General features: G+C 41.1%; 2 protein-coding genes across 5 annotated transcripts in view; both read left to right on the plus strand.

Annotated features, from left to right (window-relative positions):
* Positions 1-13,259, plus strand: part of gigyf2 (GRB10 interacting GYF protein 2) — a 35,449-nt gene extending 22,190 nt beyond the window's left edge. For 3 of the 4 annotated variants that reach the window (XM_076294097.1, XM_076294100.1, XM_076294099.1), the window contains exons 24-29: positions 4,088-4,378; positions 9,766-9,959; positions 10,384-10,532; positions 11,145-11,329; positions 11,576-11,723; positions 12,372-13,259. In XM_076294097.1, coding sequence (XP_076150212.1) covers positions 4,088-4,378; positions 9,766-9,959; positions 10,384-10,532; positions 11,145-11,329; positions 11,576-11,723; positions 12,372-12,439 — 1,035 coding nt within the window. In that variant the 3' untranslated portion in view covers positions 12,440-13,259. The remainder of the gene's footprint in view (positions 1-4,087; positions 4,379-9,765; positions 9,960-10,383; positions 10,533-11,144; positions 11,330-11,575; positions 11,724-12,371) is intronic. The other variant, XM_076294098.1, reaches the window with a different exon arrangement.
* An 821-nt stretch (positions 13,260-14,080) lies between these two features.
* On the plus strand, positions 14,081-19,481 carry snorc (secondary ossification center associated regulator of chondrocyte maturation). Its single transcript, XM_076295831.1, has 3 exons — positions 14,081-14,252; positions 17,506-17,676; positions 18,179-19,481. Exons 1-3 carry the CDS (start codon positions 14,165-14,167, stop codon positions 18,286-18,288), a joined length of 369 nt encoding a protein of 122 aa, XP_076151946.1. The 5' UTR covers positions 14,081-14,164; the 3' UTR covers positions 18,289-19,481.
* The last annotated feature ends 2,624 nt before the right edge of the window (positions 19,482-22,105 follow it).

Here is a 22,105-nt window from a genome sequence, read left to right on the forward strand (position 1 = left end):
CGCGATTTCGGTTTCGAATCGTAAATCGTTACAGCCCTAGTATATCATTTTTAAAAATGTCTCCAAATGGTGTTAAATGCCAGTTTTTGTTGTTTTTAGCATTAGCTGGTTTTTTGTACGCAATTCGGTGATGACGTCACTTTGGGGACTACTTGATCTGCGCTTCATTCATTTCAATGCATTTCAATGGACATCGCGGTTACAGTTTGTATATTTACACTTCGAATTTCGTCACAGCATTTATATCACAGCTACCCTATGATCTACCAATTGAAATAACGGTGCCTGATATCAATTTAGTAATTTTTCAGAATTTCGGGAGGTCTCGTTTTGGAGGGTATGTTTTACATTCATTCCTATGGGAAACGGTCGCGGTTACACTTTCAACATAAAGTTTGTATATTTACACTTCGAATTTCGTCACAGCATTTATATCACAGCTACCCTATGGTCTAACAAAGATAACAATGTCTTCCGATTTTAGTTTAATGCAATTTTCTGAATTTGAGAAGCCTCGTTATGAGGCTACATAATGCACCTATTCAGTTCAATGTATTATGCTTATAACATTACGACACTTTTTTAGTTACTGTCAGTGAACAGCACCGAATGAAAGTCAACATTTTCTTTATATCTAGTGATAGTGATCATGTCGTTAGTTCAGATAAGTAGGCTACCGGGCAAACTTAGTCAGAAGATCAGAATATGAAGCATCATGATCGCTAGCTGGGTTAACTTTTTAGTCCCACCTGTGAGCCACCCCTGTTGTTGCAAACTTAGCTTCTTTTACTGTCTATGTGTGAGCCACCCCAGTTACTTAGCTTCTAGCCGCCGCCGATTAGGCTGGTCGTGTCTTCAGCATGAATATTTTCGATAACTACTGCTCGTGATTGATTGCCATTGACATCGTCAGGGTACGGCTTACCAAAGAGGGAGATAATATGGGCAAGTCGCAGTTTTGCAGGTGCTTGTGTGGGCTGTGCCGTGCCGTCCCGATGGAAACTGTGGTGGAGAGATGCAGTAACTAGGGAAGCGAGTGCATTTTGGCCGCTGGTCGAGGAGCTCCCCTGTGACCAGACATGATCTATCTAGCTATCTATCTACCTGTCTATATACATATCTAGGCTATCTATAGCCTATCTATTTATCTATAATCTGCGCTATCTACTGCTGAACAATCCCTTACTCGTCTCTCTTTACTCCTCTCTCGTTACTCTCAAGGGTCTCAAGGTGGGCTTTGATCTGTAGTCTCCCCAAGGTGACGTAATGCAATGCATTGTGGGGGAAAGGAGAATCACTTCAAACGCTGTGAAATAGTAGCTGCTTTTTCGTATTATATTCCGTTTTGTGATACCCAACAACATCAAATACAATGGATAACAGTTTAAATGTTTATTATCAACAAGCAAATTGTGCAAATTCGTTGGAAAATGAACCCTGCAACACGGCCTTTAAGAATTATTAATTATATGTAGGGATGTCCGATATTGGCTTTTTTGCCGATATCCGATATGCCGATATTGTCCAACTCTCAAATTTCGATTCCGATATCAGCCGATACCGATGTCGATATGTGGGTTATTTTTCCTCAAAACTAATTTAGGTAACATCACATATCTCCTGTTGTGGAATTAACACAACATGCTTAATGTTATTGTGATGCCCCACTGGATGCATTCTTGAATGCAACAAGGCTTTCCAAATGTTAACATTGTGCAAAATAAGAAAAATACTTCAACTTAATTTAGGGAAAAAGTGCCATGTTTATTTTTTTTTTTTAAATTGTCTCAAACAACAGTTTGGATTACACTCTCCCTGAGATAATCTTGACAATGCCCACAACAAATAGGGCAAATTTGACTTCTTCACAAATGATAAAACATTGTACCTGAACAACTATGTGCAACATAGCAGAATGTAAAGCCAACTAAAATAACAGGCATAGTGTATGACAGGCTAACCTTTTTCTGTGTTAAATGAGCCTGCATTTGTAGGATGCTTCATGAACTGTTTCTTTAACTAAAACTCAATCACCTTAATTGAATGAATGCACAAATATGAGTCAATTACAATGTGGCAACTATACTGCACAATTTTGAAAACATTTGTTTGAGCTACAAAAAATACTTCAGGCTTGAGGTGAAGTACAAAAAATGAAACATTTAAGGTGTACAAATCTAAGCAGCCTGTGTCCCTAGCCCATTACTTGGGCTAATGCAATCATTTAAATTATAAACTGGGCTCAATCAGCACTGCTCTACATGAGCAACAAAAAAGAGATGCAACATTAAGGTAGTGTGCAATAAGAACAAGGAAGGCACAAAGTTTCAGTCCAGACCTTCCAGAGTAGTAAACAAAGTCCTCCTTTAGTATTAGTCCAATGAACAGGGCTAAAAGACTGACTGGCCTTCATAACGGGCCATACCCACAATCAGGCTTAGAATTTCACCATTTTAGGGGCAAGGCCACTTGGCCTTCAGTTGGGCATATTTGGTGGGGGGCACAAAGGCCACATGTCAGGGCACCAAGGCCAAAGTTAACTATACAGTAGTAGGCTATAAACATGATCAAAGTTGTATTCACTGCAGTAGACCTGCATCACTGTATGAAACATTACAAAAACATAAAACATGACATATTACATATAACTGTAAATCATCTGATCATCTAATATTTTCAGATATCTAGGCTATATTTAACATTTATTTTATATTTGGCCTGTTATGAAATCATGTATTGAACAATTTAAGCACAGCTCAGCTTTAAGAAACTCAATAGATGCATGCTTAGCATTTTGTTATCATGAAGGTATACTTTCACAAACTCTTATAGTCAGCTGTCCTCTGATTTACCGATATCTAGGCGACATTTGTAATATTTGTTTTGTATTTGGCCCGTTATGAAATAATGTTGAACAATTTAAACACAGTGTAAAACTTAAATCCCAAATTTGGAGACATCCATGTATGTTGAAATTTACTGCAAATTCAAAACGGGATTAGTCTGGAACGGCTAACTGTACAGGGGACTGCTTTACACCTTTCTGTTCGGTAAGGTCTGCTGTTTATTCTGATATATGGTTTGTCATATGTTAAACGAAGGGTTCTGAAGTATTCCACCGAGATGAATGGGTAGGGAGATGGACGCAAAACCTTCGGTAGAATTTATGATTAAATTGACTGATATTATTTACTTTTCTCGCGAACCGTTCACCACAGCAATTAGCGGCTAACATCGTTTAAAAGCTGAGAAAAAGCTCTTTCATGTGATACTTGTGATGTCTGTGTGATGAGTAGGATGGGTTAATTTGGACGCACTTTCTTTCTTGCGCTGTCACTTTCTCCACTGCGTAATTTGGCCATAGGCCATAGGCTAAATATATATCGCTATTAGTAGGACGCAAAGCAGAATATTTAAAGAAGGGGGCACCAAGGCCACCGTGGCCTGTAAACCTCTGATTTTCAAAGGGGCGTCACGGCCAACGCAAGGGGCTACTACGGCCACGAGCAAGTTTGTTACTGCAGCCATCCACGCTTGTTTGTATGCTTCAAGACGCAGATTGATGAGGTCATCATCTGTGCGCAGGTAAACGCTTCAGGAGCGCATAGGCACTATTTGGGTGTAACTCAAGCATTATTTTATCGGTTTTAAGGCAAAAAAAATCCGATAACGATATTAACAGATATTACATTTTTATGCTAATATCGGGCCGATAATATCGGTTGGCCGATATTATCGGACATCTCTAATTATATGAGTACATGGCAATAAAACTACTTGAACTAGAGGAAGGTGGATTAAAGGAGAAATCCGGCGAGTTTTCACATAGATCTCCGTTTCTCGAGGTCACGGAGTACTGTCGGTATGAAACAAAACGAAAACAAACTGTTTTGCCTAGCTCGAGTTGCTACAGCCAGTAGCTAATGCAGCTACAGCGCTACACTCTGTGGGCATGTACATGGGGGCTCTCAGACATGCCCCCAGAGTGTAGCGCTGTAGCTGCCTAGCTGCATTAGAGGAAATGGAAAATGGAGGCTCGTTAGCCCTCTTGCTCCTGCGTGTCCTGACTGGCCTCTGTTCTCCACAGCAGCAGCGGCAACAGCAGGAGCTTCTGAAGGCCCAGCAGCTGCAGCAGCCCCAGCAGGCCCAGGCCAAGCTATCAGGCTGGGGCAACGTGGCCAAGCAGCCGGCCGCAACCAAGTCCTTGCTGGAGATCCAGCGAGAAGAGGCACAGCAGATGAAGCAGAGGAAGGAGCAGAAGCAGCAGCAGCAGCAGCCACAGCAGCAACAGCAACAGCAACAGCAACAACAGCAGCAGCCGCCGCCGCAACAGCAGCCACAGCCACCGCCACCGGCGCCTGTCCAACAGAATCGAGCCGTGAGTCCAGCGCCTTGGCCCGTTTCTAATCAAACTGAAGCAACAATCTGATTAATATGAGCGTAAATTAATCGTGCATGGAGCTCTTAATGTTGCCGTGTGAATATGAAACAAACTCAGGGCCGGGCACAACATTTGTGTAGGTTCAGCCTGTGATCCGAAGCAAAATAGGTATGGAAAGGCCTTTAATTTAATATAGGTGCAGTAGAGTACGTAATTGCATCATTATAACGCATTTTGAAAAACACCACTATTCATGATATGATGTTAACACAGCACATGGTGTGTGTAAGAGAATTTTATTTATTTTCATTTCTGGTGAAGCTCAAAATAATCCATCAGCAAATGTTCTGCACTTCCCTGCTTATCTGATTCAGGTGCATGTTAGAAATGTATAACGACTATACTCATTTGGACATTTTTATCTTAATGTAAATGCAAAGGAATAATTTTTACAAAATGTACAACGTCTATTTAGGGAAACCTCACTGTCAGTAAGCACATATAATGGACTTCCCTGCTCATCTCACTTAGAGAAATGTCCAGGAAAAACATCTCATGTCTTTTCATATAAAAGCTATGAGTAATCGCGCTCTTAAAGTGTTGTCCCATTACCATCTTACCAAACAGTTTCAGGGCGTTTTCACACCAACAGCCTTTAGTGCGTTGAGTGCGTTTGAGTCCTTGTTTTGGTCCGCTTGCGTTGGTCGGAATGCAACAATCACACTCGGGTGCACACCAAATTAATCGGCCGAGACCTCCAAAAAGAGCTGTTCTCGGTCCGCACTATCTAGCGAACTTTGGTACGATCCCACTCGTGAGAAAGCAAACCTGAATAAAAACAGGTCTAACAGGTCTCTGAATGAATTAACCCTTAAGAACGTGTGACGGCCGTTAACTATCCGTAAAAGCGTACCGTCACACTTTTGTGTTTGGAATGTTGCTACGTAAGTATTCTAATTGCTGCTTAACAATGGGCTACCACTTGTTGGCTAACATGGGCTGACATTGTACATTCTCAAAGTCAAAGATCTCTCGCAAATCACTTTGCCACTACCATTTTGTTATGTCCACATTTTGCAGATCTAGTTTATATTATGATTGTGTGGTCGGGCTATACATGACAAAATCAACGGAAGTGGCAAGTATTGGGAAGACGTTTACTTACAGGAGGCTACAAATGTTGCTAGCTTCACTGCCATGTATTGCCATATTTCTGAATGTCAGTCATTACACCAAGCACAATAAAACAAGCAAAATTAGTGCTTTTTAAAAAAATAAATGATGATGTTATTCAGTGTTTAGTCAAATCTCATGGCCACTGATAAGATGAAAATCAAAATGACCGCAAAATGTACGGAATGCTGGAAACAAACATCGTTCATTCACGAGCTATGTAGCTTTGAGTAACGCACGCGGCTCAGGAAACATAGTTTGCTACATTCATGACATTAAAACTCGCACAAGAAATGCGCATACATCTTTATCTTGTCCCATTATAATCACAGCTTTATTTGCGCAATAGCAGTGCATCCATCAAGTCCGTCAATGCAAAACATTACAGCGACCGGCATCTCGAAGTTACTTCATTCAGAAAACAATCGTAGTATTTACAGACGCTATACAATTTCATCGATAATATTAGTCATGGCACATTTGAAAAGGCGTCAGCTTACTGATGAAGAGATCAGGGTTATTTTTACATCTAATGACGACTCTGATGTGGACATCAGGGAGATATCCCGGGTTTCTCACGCAGAATACGGGAAAATGTCAACATTCGTCCCCCAATGTTGGAAGGGTACAGTATTAGTCCGTTTCATAATTGCAAGCTCGTGCATTGGTCAGCTAAACAATACAACAAAGTAGCCTACTTTATTTACGCCTAACAACAGCCTATATTAATTTGGTCAACTTTATACAGCCCTAGCAAGGCTAAAGTTCTGTAGCCTAATCGATGGCCCTGTGCGCTGTCATTCTCTCTCCTGCGCAAACAAAATGTGTGCGTTCCAAGTAGCCTATAGTGCGTAATTCTTCTTCATAAAGTTAAACAAATGCATTTGGTTATTTTAGAGATTTTAGAGAGAAAATATAAATAGCCTGTCATGCAGTTTATGGGCTTTAGTGCAGAGTTGGGAAGTTATGGTAGGCCAACTTGGAGTGAATATACAAACAGGGGAATTCTTTCTCTACTCGAGTGGTAGGCCGATACACACAGCGTTCGGCCGTAGCCTACACTATGCAGGTGCCACTGAATCGTGCTCTTGTGCATCTTAAATAGTCTCACTGTCGCCTTCAAGCAAGCAAAACGATGCTTTGAAAACATCTGTTTCGTTGGAAGGGCAAGGGTGTAGCAACAGGACAACAGTACAGAGACTGACAAGTCCGATGGTAGAGCTAATGTTATGAGATTGTTAAAATACGGGATATTTACGGGAAAATATTAAAACGAGAAGACAGCGGAAAAAAAGTTAAAATACGTGAGAAACCCGGAAAAAACGGGAGGGTTGACAGCTATGATGTGATCACATGATGAAAGCATGTGTGTGTGTGGTACTTTGCAATATTCACGTGAAATAAAACAGATCAGGCCATGCTGCATTGTATAGATTGTAGGCCACCTAATAATGACTATAGAATGTCAGTGTAGAACGCTAGTGACGCAGCCCAAAAAACTCACCCAGTGGAGTACGTTGGTTTAAATAAAACCTACGTTCTTAAGGGTTAATGAATTATGGGAGTTAAGATCACTGAATTGTGGGTTAAATTAAGTTAAATTAAATTTTCTGTTCACTTCTTAAATAAATGCATGTGAGATTGGTCCTGACAAACGTGGATGCGTGAGGAGGCACAAACAATGTTTCATAGATGTATGGTGGGCTGAGTAAGCTACATGGCAACACAAATCAGATTATTTTCTAGTCGCAGTCACTCCACAATTAGTCAAAAGTGACATGCAAACAATGTAATAGGAGATAAGAGCCAAGGTCACCCAAGGAGACTGTTGCTCCAGTGTGTAACATGACTGGAAGATAAGCGGAGTTTACTGCCGGAGTAGTCTGCTCAATTATTACACATTACTCTTTTCATGCGTGACAACGCCCCCCCTGCACACAGTTGGACATGACCATCAACATGAAGTGAGGTTGCCGTTTTAATGAGCGTTGGTTAGAAAACAGCTATTTCGGACTGCTGAACAGAAATCATGTAGGGTCATGATGCATTGCTAGCTAGGTCGCCATTAAAGCTAACATATTATTGAATAGGCTACTTAGCTCCAATCATTGGAAGACAAGGAGAAAGTTAGGTTGAAAAGGGAGATGAAACTTTATGGTATGTGAATGCAAAACCGCACCAGTCATGTCTATGGCTGTATTTACCATAGAGGTCACCTTTCTTTCTTCAAATTTTGTTGTATTTATTAATTAAAAATAGCAATTGTCCTTGCATCAACGCACCGTCACACAACACGTAGTTGTAGCCTCTGACATGTCAAAACGAAAGTAGAGTTGACTCTGCTATTGCGGCGCTATGTCCTAACTAACGAACGCAACACACTCTCACACGCAGCTCAAATAAACTTCAATACCCACAAATCCATTGTTCAAAATAAATAATAGTCAGATCTGAACAAAGGCTGACTTCAAGGCCTACTCAAAATGTTATGCTGAAATTCAGTGGAGTTGCAGCTAGCTAACCTGCACTGAAAATTAGATATCAGAGTCTGGACCAATAGTATCATATAGATAGTAGCCTAGATAGTAGATAATAGTAGATATTTATATGGATATTATCTAAGCATGATATTGATTATTAGTCAGTTATTTACATAGGAGACAGGAGAAATCAGACAGAAAGGTGGAAATGAGGAGAAAAAGTTAGGAGAAGATAGGGAAGTAATAGGCAAAGGGCCCTCACAAGTGAGTGAGAGTCAAGATGTGACACTCACTGTGTCAGAAGGTACAAGCTCTGCAGCCTATGACCCTGCAATTTATAAATGCAACATTCACTACTCTGAGGAGAAGCAGAGCATTCTTAATTAAAGATGGAGCAGAGATCAGTAGAAATATCCTCAAAACCAATTGGAGCTCAGTTTTGTGGTTTAATACTTATTACTACAAGTGGAAAGGACATTAAAACACCATGCATATGCATATCGTTCCGTTTGGCAAGAAGTTAGATTTATCCAATTATATGACAACTCCATCATCTTCACGTCATCCAACGTCACATCTCCACATTGCTAGCCTACTGGTTGGTAGCTCATGATAACAGATGTAGGCCTGTCTGCATGCAGTTGTAGGCAAGAAAGAGACATACCTGTATTTTCCGGAGTATAAGTCACACCGGAGTATAAGTCGCAACAGTCAAAAAATGTGTCATGAAGAGGAAAAAAACATATGTATAAATATATGTTGCACCTGAGTCGCAGGACCAGCCAAACTATGAAAAAAAGTGTGACTTATAGTCTGGAAAATACGGTAATCAGTCTTGACTGTCATGAGAGTGAGCCTTAACATTAGTTTGAGTTCACATATTCAGCAAAGAATAGTTATTTGATGAGTGATTATTTTTTTATTTGATTTATTTATTTAATGATTTTGATAATGATATTTAATGATTTTTTTTTGGTATATTGACTCTGCCAATTAGATAGCAAGCAAAGTCTACTTCCAGACAGGTGACACATTTTTCATTTTTCCTTTCATTTCTTTTCCTGCTATTAAGAAACACAATTTTCTCTGATAAAACCATCTCTAAATGATAAAAAAGTAAAAATCATTTTCAGTTAGTATATTCGTATAATATTTCATTTGCCACCGCTGTAAAGTGCTGGAAAAGCTTGCAAATTAACCTTGAAAGTGCTTGAAAAGTGCTTGAATTTGATCTTGGAATAGGGGTACGAACCCTGATGACTAAATAAATGCATTGTTTTTTGTTGCTCACAAGGTCATTACGAAAATATTCCCGAGTTCAGACAGATGAGACTATGAGTTGGGAGAAATACTATAAATCGTTTGTTTACTTCACAAACCCAGAAACTTGCAGATATAATAATCACAATGATCAAAAGTCTCAATTTAATGTTACTTTAATGTGAAGTTTGAATGTTTTGTATTAGCTTTATTACTGAAAATTTTGACTGGCAAAATTTTAGTTGATCAGTTTTAGAAGTTTTAGCTGACAAAAAAAACAAACAGTAATTTCCGGCTAACAGAAACCCTGCTGTGGGTTGCCCTTGCGGCTTTTAAAGGGTTTCTGTGTTTCTGCTGACATTCAGAGGAAATTTACCTTTTTTTGTCTGCTAGAGAAAAAGGTTCTGATAAGACAACTGTGTTGAAATATCAGAGATGGTGATTTGACCCCCCCCCTCCCCCCTTCCACAGAACACGCTGAGCAGCTCTGTGTGGGGCTCTGTGAGCGGTGGCGGTGGCTCCACCTGGGGCTCGGACACCAGCAGCATCTGGGGCGACACTCACAACTCCAACGTAGGCTTCTGGGACGAGGCCGTAAAGGAAGCTGCTCAGCCGCCCCCACGCAAGGCCAGCTCTCAGAAAAGCAAGGGAAACGCTAACCTCAGGTGCCGGTGCCACCACAAGCCTCCGCTTACTCCTATCCGCAGACACGTCTGTCACGTCTCACACGCGCCCTTTCTGTGTGTGTGTGTGTGTGTGTGTGTGTGTGTGTGTGTGTGTGTGTGTGTGTGTGTGTGTGTGTGTGTGTGTAAGTAAATGGATTAGGGTTTTTAGTGCTTCAGAATCTTTACAATTTTTCTGATATACTTCCCTCCCCATTTGTCAATTGTCATAAGCTGTAAAAATACTTTCATGGTTTACATCTCTGAAGGTGAGGTGCACTCTTAAAACAAATGTGTTGTCCCTACCAGGACACAGAGATGTGTTAAAGTAACGCAGGTTGTGTTGTTTTCAACACATTCGTTTTAAGATCGTGGTGTCTGTTACTTGCACTAATTACTGTGTTGTATGTCTCTGTGTGGGGTGCAGTAACTCAGTGAGTGGGAAAGCCAATAAGAAAGTGGAGGAAGAGGAAAAGTTGCTAAAACTGTTCCAGGCAGCCAATAAGAGTCAAGATGGCTTCATGCAGTGGTGTGAGCAGACTCTGCACACGCTCAACACTGCCAACAATCTGGACGGTGAGCTGGAAACACACACACGCTTGCAAATCTGCCACTTTCATGTTTCAGTATGACCCATCTGCTTAGCAATTGAGTTCATCGTAACTGCCATCTCAGGTGAATGTGCTTGGAAGTTACATTTTCCGGTCAGGACTGTGCCCAAAATACCAATATTACATAGTATATATACTCATTTCTGTTCTCTGAAGTAAGACCAAGACAGCACTCAAAAAATCCTCCATAGAAATGCATGGGGTTAGTTTTTAACGCCAGTTGTCTACACATATCACACTCCTTCTATACGTCGACATGTGAATACATTGAGCCAATCATGTGCTGTATTGTGAATAAATTGAGTCAATAATGTGGTGTGTTGTGAAGACATCGTGCCAATCATGTGTTGTGATCTCGCCGCTGCAGCAAGATTGGTGTCGTGAAGCCTTGCACACGCGCATTTCTGCCAAAATAGATGCCCATTAAGTGCCCAAAAAACGTTGCACTATGTCCACCGAGTGGAGGGACTTGCCTAAAAGGACTTTGCTATAACACCTTCTGTATTTTAATACGGTTCTCCCAGGCAGATGCTGGAGTTGTGACTGAGTGTTGTTAATGTTAAACTGTCCTCCACAGTTCCTACGTTTGCATCCTTCCTGAAGGAGGTGGACTCCCCCTATGAAGTGCATGACTACGTCAGAGCCTACCTCGGTGACACGCCCCAGGCCAAGGACTTTGCCAAACAGTTCCTGGAGCGCCGTGCCAAACAGAATGCCAATCAACAGAAACCGCAGCAGATCCAGCAGCAGAAACCGCAGCAGGTGTGTGTGTTTGTGTTTGTGTGTGTGTGTGTGTGGGTGGGTGGTGTCCAGCAAGACTGGGGCACAGATGAATCTAGTCATATTATTCATTGTGTTCTTGAACACTAACAGCCCTCTTGGGTCTGGTAGTCTGACCACTCTGGCTGGTTGCAAATCTGTCTGTGTGTCGTTTGAGAGGTGCACTTGGCTGGAAGTTCTGACCCTTTTTTCCTGTGCATGTTTGTGTTGCGTGGTGTTCTACTGCAGCCTGGCTCTGTTTGGGGGGGAACGACACCACAACAAGTTCTTCAGTCCAACCACACTAGCCTCCAACAGCAGCAGCGCTTTGAGACTGTGACATCAGGGAAAAAGAAGAAAAAGCAGAAGATGGTTCGAGCAGACCCCAGCCTCCTCGGTAAGCTTTGATCATCTTTTTGATCTTTTGCATAGCTTATTGCATCCTTAACAATAGAGTACCGAAGTGTGATGTTCCGTTTCCATGACGGCAGAATCACTGGATCTAAACAAACTTTCGAAGTGGCTTAAATAGCATTGAATGTAGACATTTGGCATCATTTCTAGCTAATAAATTGTTTTAAATGTAGGCTAAACGTGTAGGTCTCTTTTACGGAGGAAACCCATGCTAAAATAAAACTCTGTAGTCACAAATTTGATTGATGAATATATGTTGTAGTATGTGATTCCTACAGTGTAAAAAAATATACTAACGTCTTAGAAACGTAAAATTATTGAAATAGATTAAGAAAGCCACCACTATAGTAACTACTATGGTTAGATTGATTTGTTTAGATCCAGTGAAATTGCTGCCTTGACAACGCTACGTCATGGCTTCAGTACTCTATTAATCCACAAATGTCCCCCTCAAACCTAGTCCTTAAAACTTTGAAGTATTATAAAAGTGTCTAAGTTTGAGAATTCTGCAATGATCCATTATTCTTGACTTGGTTCACTATGTAACAAGCAAAACATTAAACATATTTATGATACAGCTCTGATGAGTAGAATGTCAGTGATTTCAGTGTCTCCATTGTTTTCCATGCAGGTTTTTCGGTCAATGCCGCCTCTGAGAGGTTGAACATGGGTGAGATCGAGACAGTGGAGGACTTTTGAGGACTTGGAAAGGGACAGCTCAACTTGATGCCCCCCCTCACTCCCCTGACTATTTCCCATCTGAACAGCTGCCTCCCCCGCACCCACCCCATCACTACTCTTCTGGTTTTTTTTTTTTCTGTCTGCCCCACTCCACCCCCCTTCCATGTCAAATTCCAAGCAGTGGATAGATCCTGGGAGCCTCCTGACACCAGTGTCATGCCCAACCGCCAAGAGGTTCTTACAGGGAAAAAACCCCAGAGCTCGACTCAGACTAGGCTTCACCAAGTAAAACAGCTGAAGCTGGACTGTGTGTCTGCGTTGGGAGAGGACCCTTGTTGGATCAACACAGGTGTGGTTCAGGACCGGACTTCACCTCAGCACGTCAGCCTCAGCGGCCAGTGGGTAGTCCCCACAATCAATTTCTTTTTTTTTCTTTTTCTTTTTTTCAATTGTGAAAATGAGGGTCATGCATTTAAAAAGAGGAAAAACGATTAAGATTTAAAGAAAAATTTCTTTTTTTTATTATTTATTGATGTTTTCCCAACTGTTTTTGCCTCGCCCTCCTCTTCATTCTCCTTCCTGTATGCTGACGGTTGTTCGTGGACGATGGTGTTGTAGGACCTAAGGATGTGATTCACCAGTGTCCTGTTTTAAGGACATGTTTTGAAAGTTCCAAGTAGTTATCCATTTCTTGTAAAATATTAGACTGTTTAAAGAATAAACTTTCAAATCTGCATCTGTATTATAATATATGGAAACGTTGAATGAACGGAGTCATACTTTTTTATTGCAGTATGAAATAAATCAACAGTCTCTTGTGTGGGCTGTTTTACATCTCTTGCGTCTCCGTAAAAGGCTTTTCGTGACTGGAGTTGTAAAATTTCATTACCAATGCACACTATGGAACTGTCTGAGCATGTACACATGGTGTAGGAGCTTTTTTACATTTGCCAGGAGAAGGCATGGAGAATGAAACGTGGTGAGGGAAACCTACAGAATATTGGGGCATTTACTAAAGTCTGAGTTAGTTTTATGACTTCATTATGACTAGTTTTATGACTTTATTTGGAAAAAATATTTTGAAAGGTTCTTTAAATAGTGTTTATTATTTATTATTATTAATTAGTTTATTATTATTTATTCTTTGCTTTATAATTCCCATCATGGTTCTTATAAACCAATATGACTGACATGACATTAGCTGAGTTGTGTAATTAAGTCAGTAAAACCTTTTAAAAAGACAAGGGTATGTTTTCCTGCTAAATACTGTATTCTTATGGAGAGGGTGTACTTTCATAGTTCTTGAAAAGAAATGCTTTGTAAAGAAATGCTTAAATTACTTTTCAAGTGTGTGTGGGAAGTGGGCAGTGTACAAGTAAGCAGAGTGTAAAAAAAGAAAACATTTTAGCATCTTGAGCATCTCAAATAGGGAAAAAAAAGAGAAAGGCATTTTCCCCCTGGTCAATATGACTGAGTGATGTCACATCAGAACTGAAGACAGACGCGAGTTCACACTGCGAGGGGGTTGACTGGTGAGGCCCGAGTGCTTCTCCACTACGTGTCTTGAGTGGGCTTGAAGTGGGTGGGCGCTTGCTAAAGGTGTTCACAAAGTGCACACTGTCCCAGACGACGCCCCTCCTCTCCCTCCCTCCCTCTTCCTCAACTGCTGTGTGGAGGCTGGCCCTTCAGCAGACCCATGCCCGTGGAGCTGTGGAGGTTGCCCTCAGACGTCTCAGAAGAACCATGGCCATGTCCAGCCGCTCCTGCTCCAGCGCTCCCCGACTCGTCCTGCTGGCACTGCTGGGCCTATGTGTGGCTCTCGCACAGACAGGTACAGCGCTTCGCCTACACTACAGGACCGGAGGCATGAGGCCAGATAGTAATGCGGCTCCAGTTTCCTGTACGTGGACTAAGCCTAGTCCTAGTCCTAGACTCAAAGTTTGATCAGTGGAGAATTTCATTGATGTTTTCTTAGAGTCTAGGACTAGGCTCCAACCACGTATGGGAAACTGACCCTGTGATTGAGGTGATTGTTTAATCATGTGGGTGAGTGCATACTAAGGCCTTCATCGTTTTACCAGTTCTGGAGAGGAAGTTAGTAGTCTATGTATGTGTATGTTGCTTCTTTTCTGTATGCCCATGGCTTTGGAAACTCCTCTTGCTCTCCAAAGGGGCCTCAGTGTCAAAAAAAAACCCTGTAGACTTTAATTTTTGAATGTCATTTCATGAGGATGGTGATTTGCTACAGAGATCATTGAAGATAAAGTAAATAACGCTTACTCTTCTCTTTGATGTTAAGCAAAATTCTTTTACAATTGTTCTAATATAGCCTTAAGTTCTTGTTTCATTTAACCACAAGAGAGTAAAATGTTTTTTAGCTACTGGAAATGTTCTGCCTGTAGATTGTACTGTTGGCAGTTCTTAGGGCTGAACGGACAGAATGAGAGCCTTGCGGTCTCTTGCTTTCTCGCGTATCAGTGTTAATCCTGAAAAATGCTGTGAAATAGGAATGAGTCAGATATGGCTGTGGTGCACCTCACCAAAACAGCCCATCAGCACACTTACACAAAGGCTAGGGACCAAAGGTTAAGGCCACCGCAACTGAACAAAGAAGGCACCCTGACCTCATGATTTTCTCTCATGATCCCTCACCCTGCCTATTCATTCACCTCATCTCCTGTACCCTTATGGCACCAAATTCTTAGTAGACAGCTCAAAAGTGATTGATTAGAATTATGGTGGGTAAAAGATGGCAATTCATTCTTTGATTTGTTGTTGAAGTGTTAAGTTTAGTTGGAAAAAAAGTGGTTAGATGGCATTCAACATTCTGATTGCTGGGTTAAATGATCGAGACTGCACATAAGTCTGGCTCATTCTTGTGTACTGGATATCAAGTCGTGGGTTTTATTTTCTGACAGGTCAGAAGAGATCAAAATGAATTCCATGTTATTCAGTAAGTGTGGGTGGATTTGTGCAAGACAAGGTGTTTGCATAAATAGTTCTCTTCAATATTGTCTTCAAAAGTATACATAACTATTAGCAGACATGTAAACATTATTTTCTGGGCCAATGCTGGCATCAAACTTGGTCATTTACCAGCATGGGGGTTGAGTTTAAGTCGGAATTCCAAAAGCGTCCAGCTTGTTTGTGTCCTGTTCTGAGGTGTGTCGTGGCCGTGGCGAGTGGTACGGATGACTCCTGACGCCACCCACACAAGCAGGGCCTCTGTCTGCTGGTTTTGTTCATAGCTGCCTGTCTCCCCACCCAACAAACAGAGGTGAACTGAGGACATGGGCCCCAGTGTGCCCCCCACCTTATGTGGATCCACAGGCCTTCACACACGCCTGCTTTCAGTCTTTGTCATCTCTCTGCTCAATGTGAAATCCAGACCGGGGGTCATCAGGTGACAGTTGTTTGTTTTTGCTAGATGTTAGCATTTACCATTCAACATTTTTTGCAGAACAAGAGAACAGGTGACATTGTTTTCAATAACCCATAGAACTTCTGTTGCAATTATTCCAAACTGTGGAATATCATTGCATGTTTATATGATACGGGTCACTAAAAATACTGTTTAATCAGTGTGTTCAAGGGGACAAATGACTAAAAGGTGTTTGTGTGTTGTTGAAGTAGGCCCCATAATCTAGGCCTGCATCTGTAGTGATGTGAAAACCGTTGGGACATGGATGTTCCACAGCAGACGAAAGCCTGGTCAGATGCAGCCTCACACGACCATAGTGAACCCATCAAGTCACAGCTCAAAATACAGAGTACAGGAAAAATACCCCAAAAACTAAAACCGTGTACACAGGGCCTGGCTAACGCAAACGGAATATCTTGAGGGGGAGGGTCATCGCTCCCTCATTTCTCAATCTGCTCATCCCCAGTCCGAGCCTTTCCACAGACTGTTTCATAAACAAGGTTGTTTAACATGCAGTGCCCGGGCTAGATTTGGGCTTGGCCGTTGCAGCAGCGAGCCGCCCTCCCTGACCGCACAAGCGGCCTTTTGTGCCCGGCAGTGAAGGCCTTATTGATGGGGCTGCTGGCCGGGGGCCCGCGGGCCCGTACCTGTGGCTCGCTGCTGCTCAGGAAGCAGCCGTGCGTCTGAGAGTAAACACCCCATTATCAAAAATACCCCTCCACTCGCTCACACCTCTGCGCCGCGCGCCAAATGACACTCGTTGGCCCTGTAAAAGGAGATCAACCACTCTACCAAGTGTCCTGGTGGAAGGGTGGTTATGTAACACCTGCGATGGTGACTTCCTGAGATGTGGGTACAGCGTCTGTTGTTTTTGTTGACTAATTTTTCCCTTTATCCTCTACATAAATGCTGTGTGTGTGTGTGAACATGCTCGTAACTGTTTGCTGAAAATATGAGGTGATTCATTTCATTGAACAGCTAGGAAGGAGAGATCCCAGATTCCTGTTTGCTGTTTTTAGCATCGATTTGGAGGCGCTCCACAGTGTTCAGGTCAACCCCCCCACCCCCCTCTGGTGTCAGTCATGCAGAAGGTGTGGGAGAGGGGTGACATGGGAAACCAGGGTCATGTTGCCATGACTATGGTGTGGGTGTGAAAAGTCGCGTGGTCGCTCCATGCCAGGAGCTGTGGAATGTGAGCGGGAGATGTGAGAGGAGCGCAGGAAATGTGAGGACGGAGGGGAAAATGGAGGGAGGAGAGAGGAGGAGCACGCTGCCAACGTTACCTGTAGCCAAGACACAAAGGCCCTCTTTTAGCATCACCAATGGGCAGCAGGCATGGCAGCACAGAGCAGCCATTACTCAGACCTCACCAGCCCCAACCCCCTCTTCCCCGTAGCATCAAAGTGGCCCTGTGACTAACAGTTTCTCCCCCTCCACTCTCTCCCTCTCTGCTGCCTTGCTTTTATGTTCAACTAAATAAGCCACTACCTTAGTCATCTTGATAGCATCCTGAAGGAACAGTCATCTCCTTACAAAATTCAGTCAGCGCCCTCAAGCTCTAAAGGTGCTGTTTGTCATGGCAATCATGAAGGGCTGACCTGTTTACCTCTTTACTACTTGCCAAGAAGAGAGCATTGTTACTGACTGAAAATTGTTTCCACAGAAACAGTTGCTGATCCTAATCCCACACTACAAAGTGAGAACCAGGACACATTGTCTGGTGGAGGAGCCTTAGATGTCACCACGAAGGACCCCTTTCAGGAGCTGACGGAAAACGCCTTCACCTTTGACTATGAGGACATGACACACCCAACAGTTGTGGATGAGGATGAAGGTGAGGCCACTGCAGACAGGATATGCACTCTGTCCAGCTCTGTCCAGCCAGTGGCCACAAAGCTTGGTCAATGCTTTATATAGGTTTTATATTCCATTCATTTGTGTAGTCACAAACTGTAAATATTTTCAGAAAGCAGAACACCCTCTCTATTAGTCATGTGTATTTGCACTAAAATTGGTTGAAGGCAAACCTTCTTTCTGTATGTAATATATTTTTGTACTAAAATAAATTAGCTGAATCACACATGATTTTTAGCAGAACAATATTTTATTCTGTTCACTAATTAACAGTTCATAAGAAACAGGACTGTATGCCTAATATTACTAGATAATATAATAGTGAATAATATTTAGAATAGTAAATCCATTTTGTTCTAATGAAAGGTGGTTTCATCAGAAATATTGCATGTGTGTGGTAATTAGTGGTAGTGACAATGTGTACAAAGAGTTTGTCATGACATGACGTATAATGGCAGCTGGGTCCTGTTGTCTGTGTGTAGGTGTTTTAGGGCCGGGTGCCATCACCGCCATCGTCATCGCTGTGTTTTTGGGGGCGTCTGTGCTGTTGGCACTCATCGTCATCACACTCAGGAAGTTCACTGCCTCCTAGACAGAGATCCCCATGCTCTCAGCTCTCTCCATCTCCCTCCCCCTCATACAAGTGACATGGCCGCCTGGAGTTTGGATGTCACTGAAAGTGGCCCCCACAGATTACAAAGCATTACAAAAACATGTCAACTCGCTATATAGTTTTGCAATTATAGCAAATATATAATCCCTTGTTGATAAGAGGTCCTTCTAAAATGTGAGGCTGGCAGGTTGTTCCAGTACCAAGTCATATAGTGTTCAAATAGATGTGATAGTGAGGCTTTATGAAGAGTTTTAATGTTTACTTTATCTTTGAAATTGATAGTGTGTGAGCAAAGTTTTTGTCTATTTAGTTACAGTATGTCTTTTATCTCATTTTAGAGTTTTTAACCATTATTTTTTGGATACTTGTACCTGCAGACACTTACCATGTTTTTTGCAAACTACCCCCCTCTCTCTCTTCCTCTCTCTCCCTCTCTGTTCTTTTTGAATGTGTATGCATGTTTATTTATGTTATTAGATAAATCACAAAAGTTAAATTTAGTCTACAACTCCGTCAACAAAATCTTAATAGAAGGAAATTGAGTACAACAAAAATCTCTTGCAGTTCCTCACATAAATGTGTTTTTATCAATATACCTTAGTAAACACAATGTTGTTGTTTTTTAGGACAGTATTTGAGTGACATTTCAGATTATAGAGTCTAAAATACAGGGAAGTGTTGATGTGCAATGCACTAAACTTATGTAAGGTTTTAATCCAAGACTGGACCTCATTATTTGTATTTGGAGGCATTTGTCTGTTTTTGTAGTTAATCGTAATGCTTGTTGGTGTTTGGGAGTAGTCATTTCAGTGATATAGTTTTAATATCATGCATCCTTTTGCTAGTATTTTGTTTGTTTTGTGAACACCATCTAATTCATCATGACCTCTGTTTTCATAAACAAAAGTATTTTGTTTGTTTTGTGTGTGTGTGTACATAGACCGTGGAGTGCAGACATATGTAAGCTATCAAGCCTCAATTAAAATGTATTCATCACAATGAATAACTCGGTGTATAAATACAGAACATTGATGACATTGACAAACACTGAGGTTGCTCTTAGTGATTAAATAGTGCCCCCTAGTGTAAGTATAACAAACACTATTGACTATGAATACATTGTTTTTATGCCTTGTTTGCTGTAAATAAATAATAAAATACATCCACTATTACTTTTGCTGATATGTTTTTCCACATTTTCAAAAAGTCAGTCAAATGTTAATAATAGGTTGAAACCATATATTCAGTTACAGTTGTTTCATAATACGCAGAGATGCCGTCAACCGCTATCTGAGTTGTGTGAACCAACTCAATGTGGAATAAATTGCATCAAAGTATCCCCACCCACCCCAATATAATAAACAAATGCAGAAAATGCCACCCCTTCGATGCTGAAACCACTAGATCTAATTCAGTTCTCCAGTTTTATGGCAAAAAGGGGTACAGGCCCAAGACATTACGACAAGTTTTCCTTCTACCTTACATTGCTTTTTGAAAGTTAAATCCATTCATTATTTAAAAGAAAATCTCACAGGGATTCACTATGCTTTGAAATTCCTCAGATACCACAGTGCCTATGAAAAGTATAAGTTTAATTTGGCCTTTTTTTTTTACAATTCTTTACAAAAAAACTCTCTTTAATGTCAAAATGAAAGCAGATTTCTACAAAGCAATGTTAATTAATTACAAATATATAATGTAGAATAAGTGGTTGCATAAATATAAAGTGGTTGACCTAAATCAACAGCAATCCAGCCAATTGGTGCTCCTAGTCTCACAATTAGTGAAATGGAGACTCCTGTGTCTGAAGGTCCAGTCACTAGGTAATCAGTATTCCTGGCTACAATTCCACCAAGAAACAATGTCTAAATCTGCCTAGCTTCTAGATCAGAAAACTAGAAAACTGAGACTGATATATGGCCTTCCAAATGGAGATGCTTTTAACCACAAAAAATAATGACCATTGTTCAGTCAATAATGTCAGTCTAAAATGATGGTGATATCAGATTAAGGCTACACGCTTGGAACTGCAGGTGGCCAGCAAAGTCCATGAGTTCGCCCTTTTTTCTGCATTCGGCAGAAAGTAGGGCGATAAGCAGACTAGACAAACCCCAAAGATTAAGTAGGCCTACACATCAAACAACATAGGTCTACTGGTCCTTACAGTGGCTGCAGTGCTTAGAATGCTGTGCCTGTCATGCGCTAGGGTTGGTGAGGGTGGGACTCCGGTTATCAGAAACACTAGGCCACAACAAATATTGTAATCTTTCTACAAGGATGCAGCAGACTGAGTACATCTACTGTAAACATATCTACAACCTGTCTATGCCTCACTCTGTGGCATCATTCAAACAGCCTCTATTTTCCAGAGAAGATATGTAGGCCTATAGCCTAGACCAATGTATATTTCCCCCCGCATCCGTTCATTTGTTAGGTCTATTCTTTTTGGTTTTACATAGTATACAATAGTTTTACATGTTATAGGCTCAATATAGGTTTCCATGCAACGTTAAGTCACAAAAAAAATGTGTGTGCATCTTATGCTACCCATATATCAGAAGACTTTGACAAGATTTGGGAAAGATTCTTGAAAGATTGGAGTCTTTTAACTAATGCCCCCTTTCAAGCTTTACTCAAAAGACTATCTTTCAAGAATCTTTCCCAAATGTTGTCAAAGTCTTCTGGTGTAAGGATGGCTTATAAGACAAGTCACAGATTTTATAGTCACAGACTTTTCGCAACGACTAAGAATCTTGCTGTGTCACTATCACAAGACTATTGCAACTACATTCCTTTTGAACAGTGTCATGCACTAGATATCAACAGGAACTCAACGAGGCTTGTATAAACCAGGCTTGTATAAACAACAATATAGCCTACTCATATCAAAGTCATATTTCCATGTTTCTGCAGTATTGTTTCATGTGTGACATCCCTAACCTGCAATGTTATGTATAACAACATCAAATCAGATCATGTTATGTCTCTATATGCATGAGCAGGTGAAGTGTTTAGATCCGTAGAAGTATTTTCTAGCAGGTCACTGGGCTATAGAGTGGACCTGTCACGTGTGATGGTAATTTTGATACCATAGATTTAATAGAGACCCAGTCAGACCAATAGTATGAAAAATCAGGAACAGAGTTTATTTACAATGATGCGCATCAAGGGAGAGACAGCATGACTTCACCTAAAGATCCATCAGCTGCTCTAACTAGACAAGGAAATAGTTAGGGTTTAAGTATATCCTTCCAGGCTGACAGGAGATGGTGTTGGTCATCCCATCTCACGTGGACTACACTGAATCAGACCCTGATTAGTGGCAACCTGGCAATCCGGAGCCGATAGATACTGACACAGCCATGCAGAACAGTAAAACACTGCAAAGTCATTCCCGCTTATCTCTAAATACAGTCACACACAGATATACACAGGGACAGTACAGATATCATACAGTCATAGAATCATACTTTTAGTATCAGAGTGACCCACTAATGAGAAATGCAGAACATTAAACCACATATTGGAATATTGGACATAATGCAGAACATTAAACCATATATTGGAATATTGGACATAATGTTCTATTCCACTTTCTCTCACGTGGAATCTCACTAAAAAAGTACACTTAAAGTTCCTTTTATTAGGTATACTCTTAAGTGGAGTTGAAGTGTAATTCCCAAGTTTACTTTATTTAGTAAGTTTACTAATACTTGTGGTATACTTGTAAGTGTACTATTTTAATACTTCTTCAGAAAATTTTTTCCCACTTTTCAGTTTATAATAGTAAACTTGT

Source organism: Alosa pseudoharengus, unplaced genomic scaffold, assembly GCF_046254945.1.
Source record: "Alosa pseudoharengus isolate Yale_2024_CS ecotype anadromous, Long Island Sound unplaced genomic scaffold, YU_APseudo_1.1 YU_APseudo_1.1_scf_2, whole genome shotgun sequence".
Lineage (NCBI taxonomy): Eukaryota > Metazoa > Chordata > Actinopteri > Clupeiformes > Clupeidae > Alosa > Alosa pseudoharengus.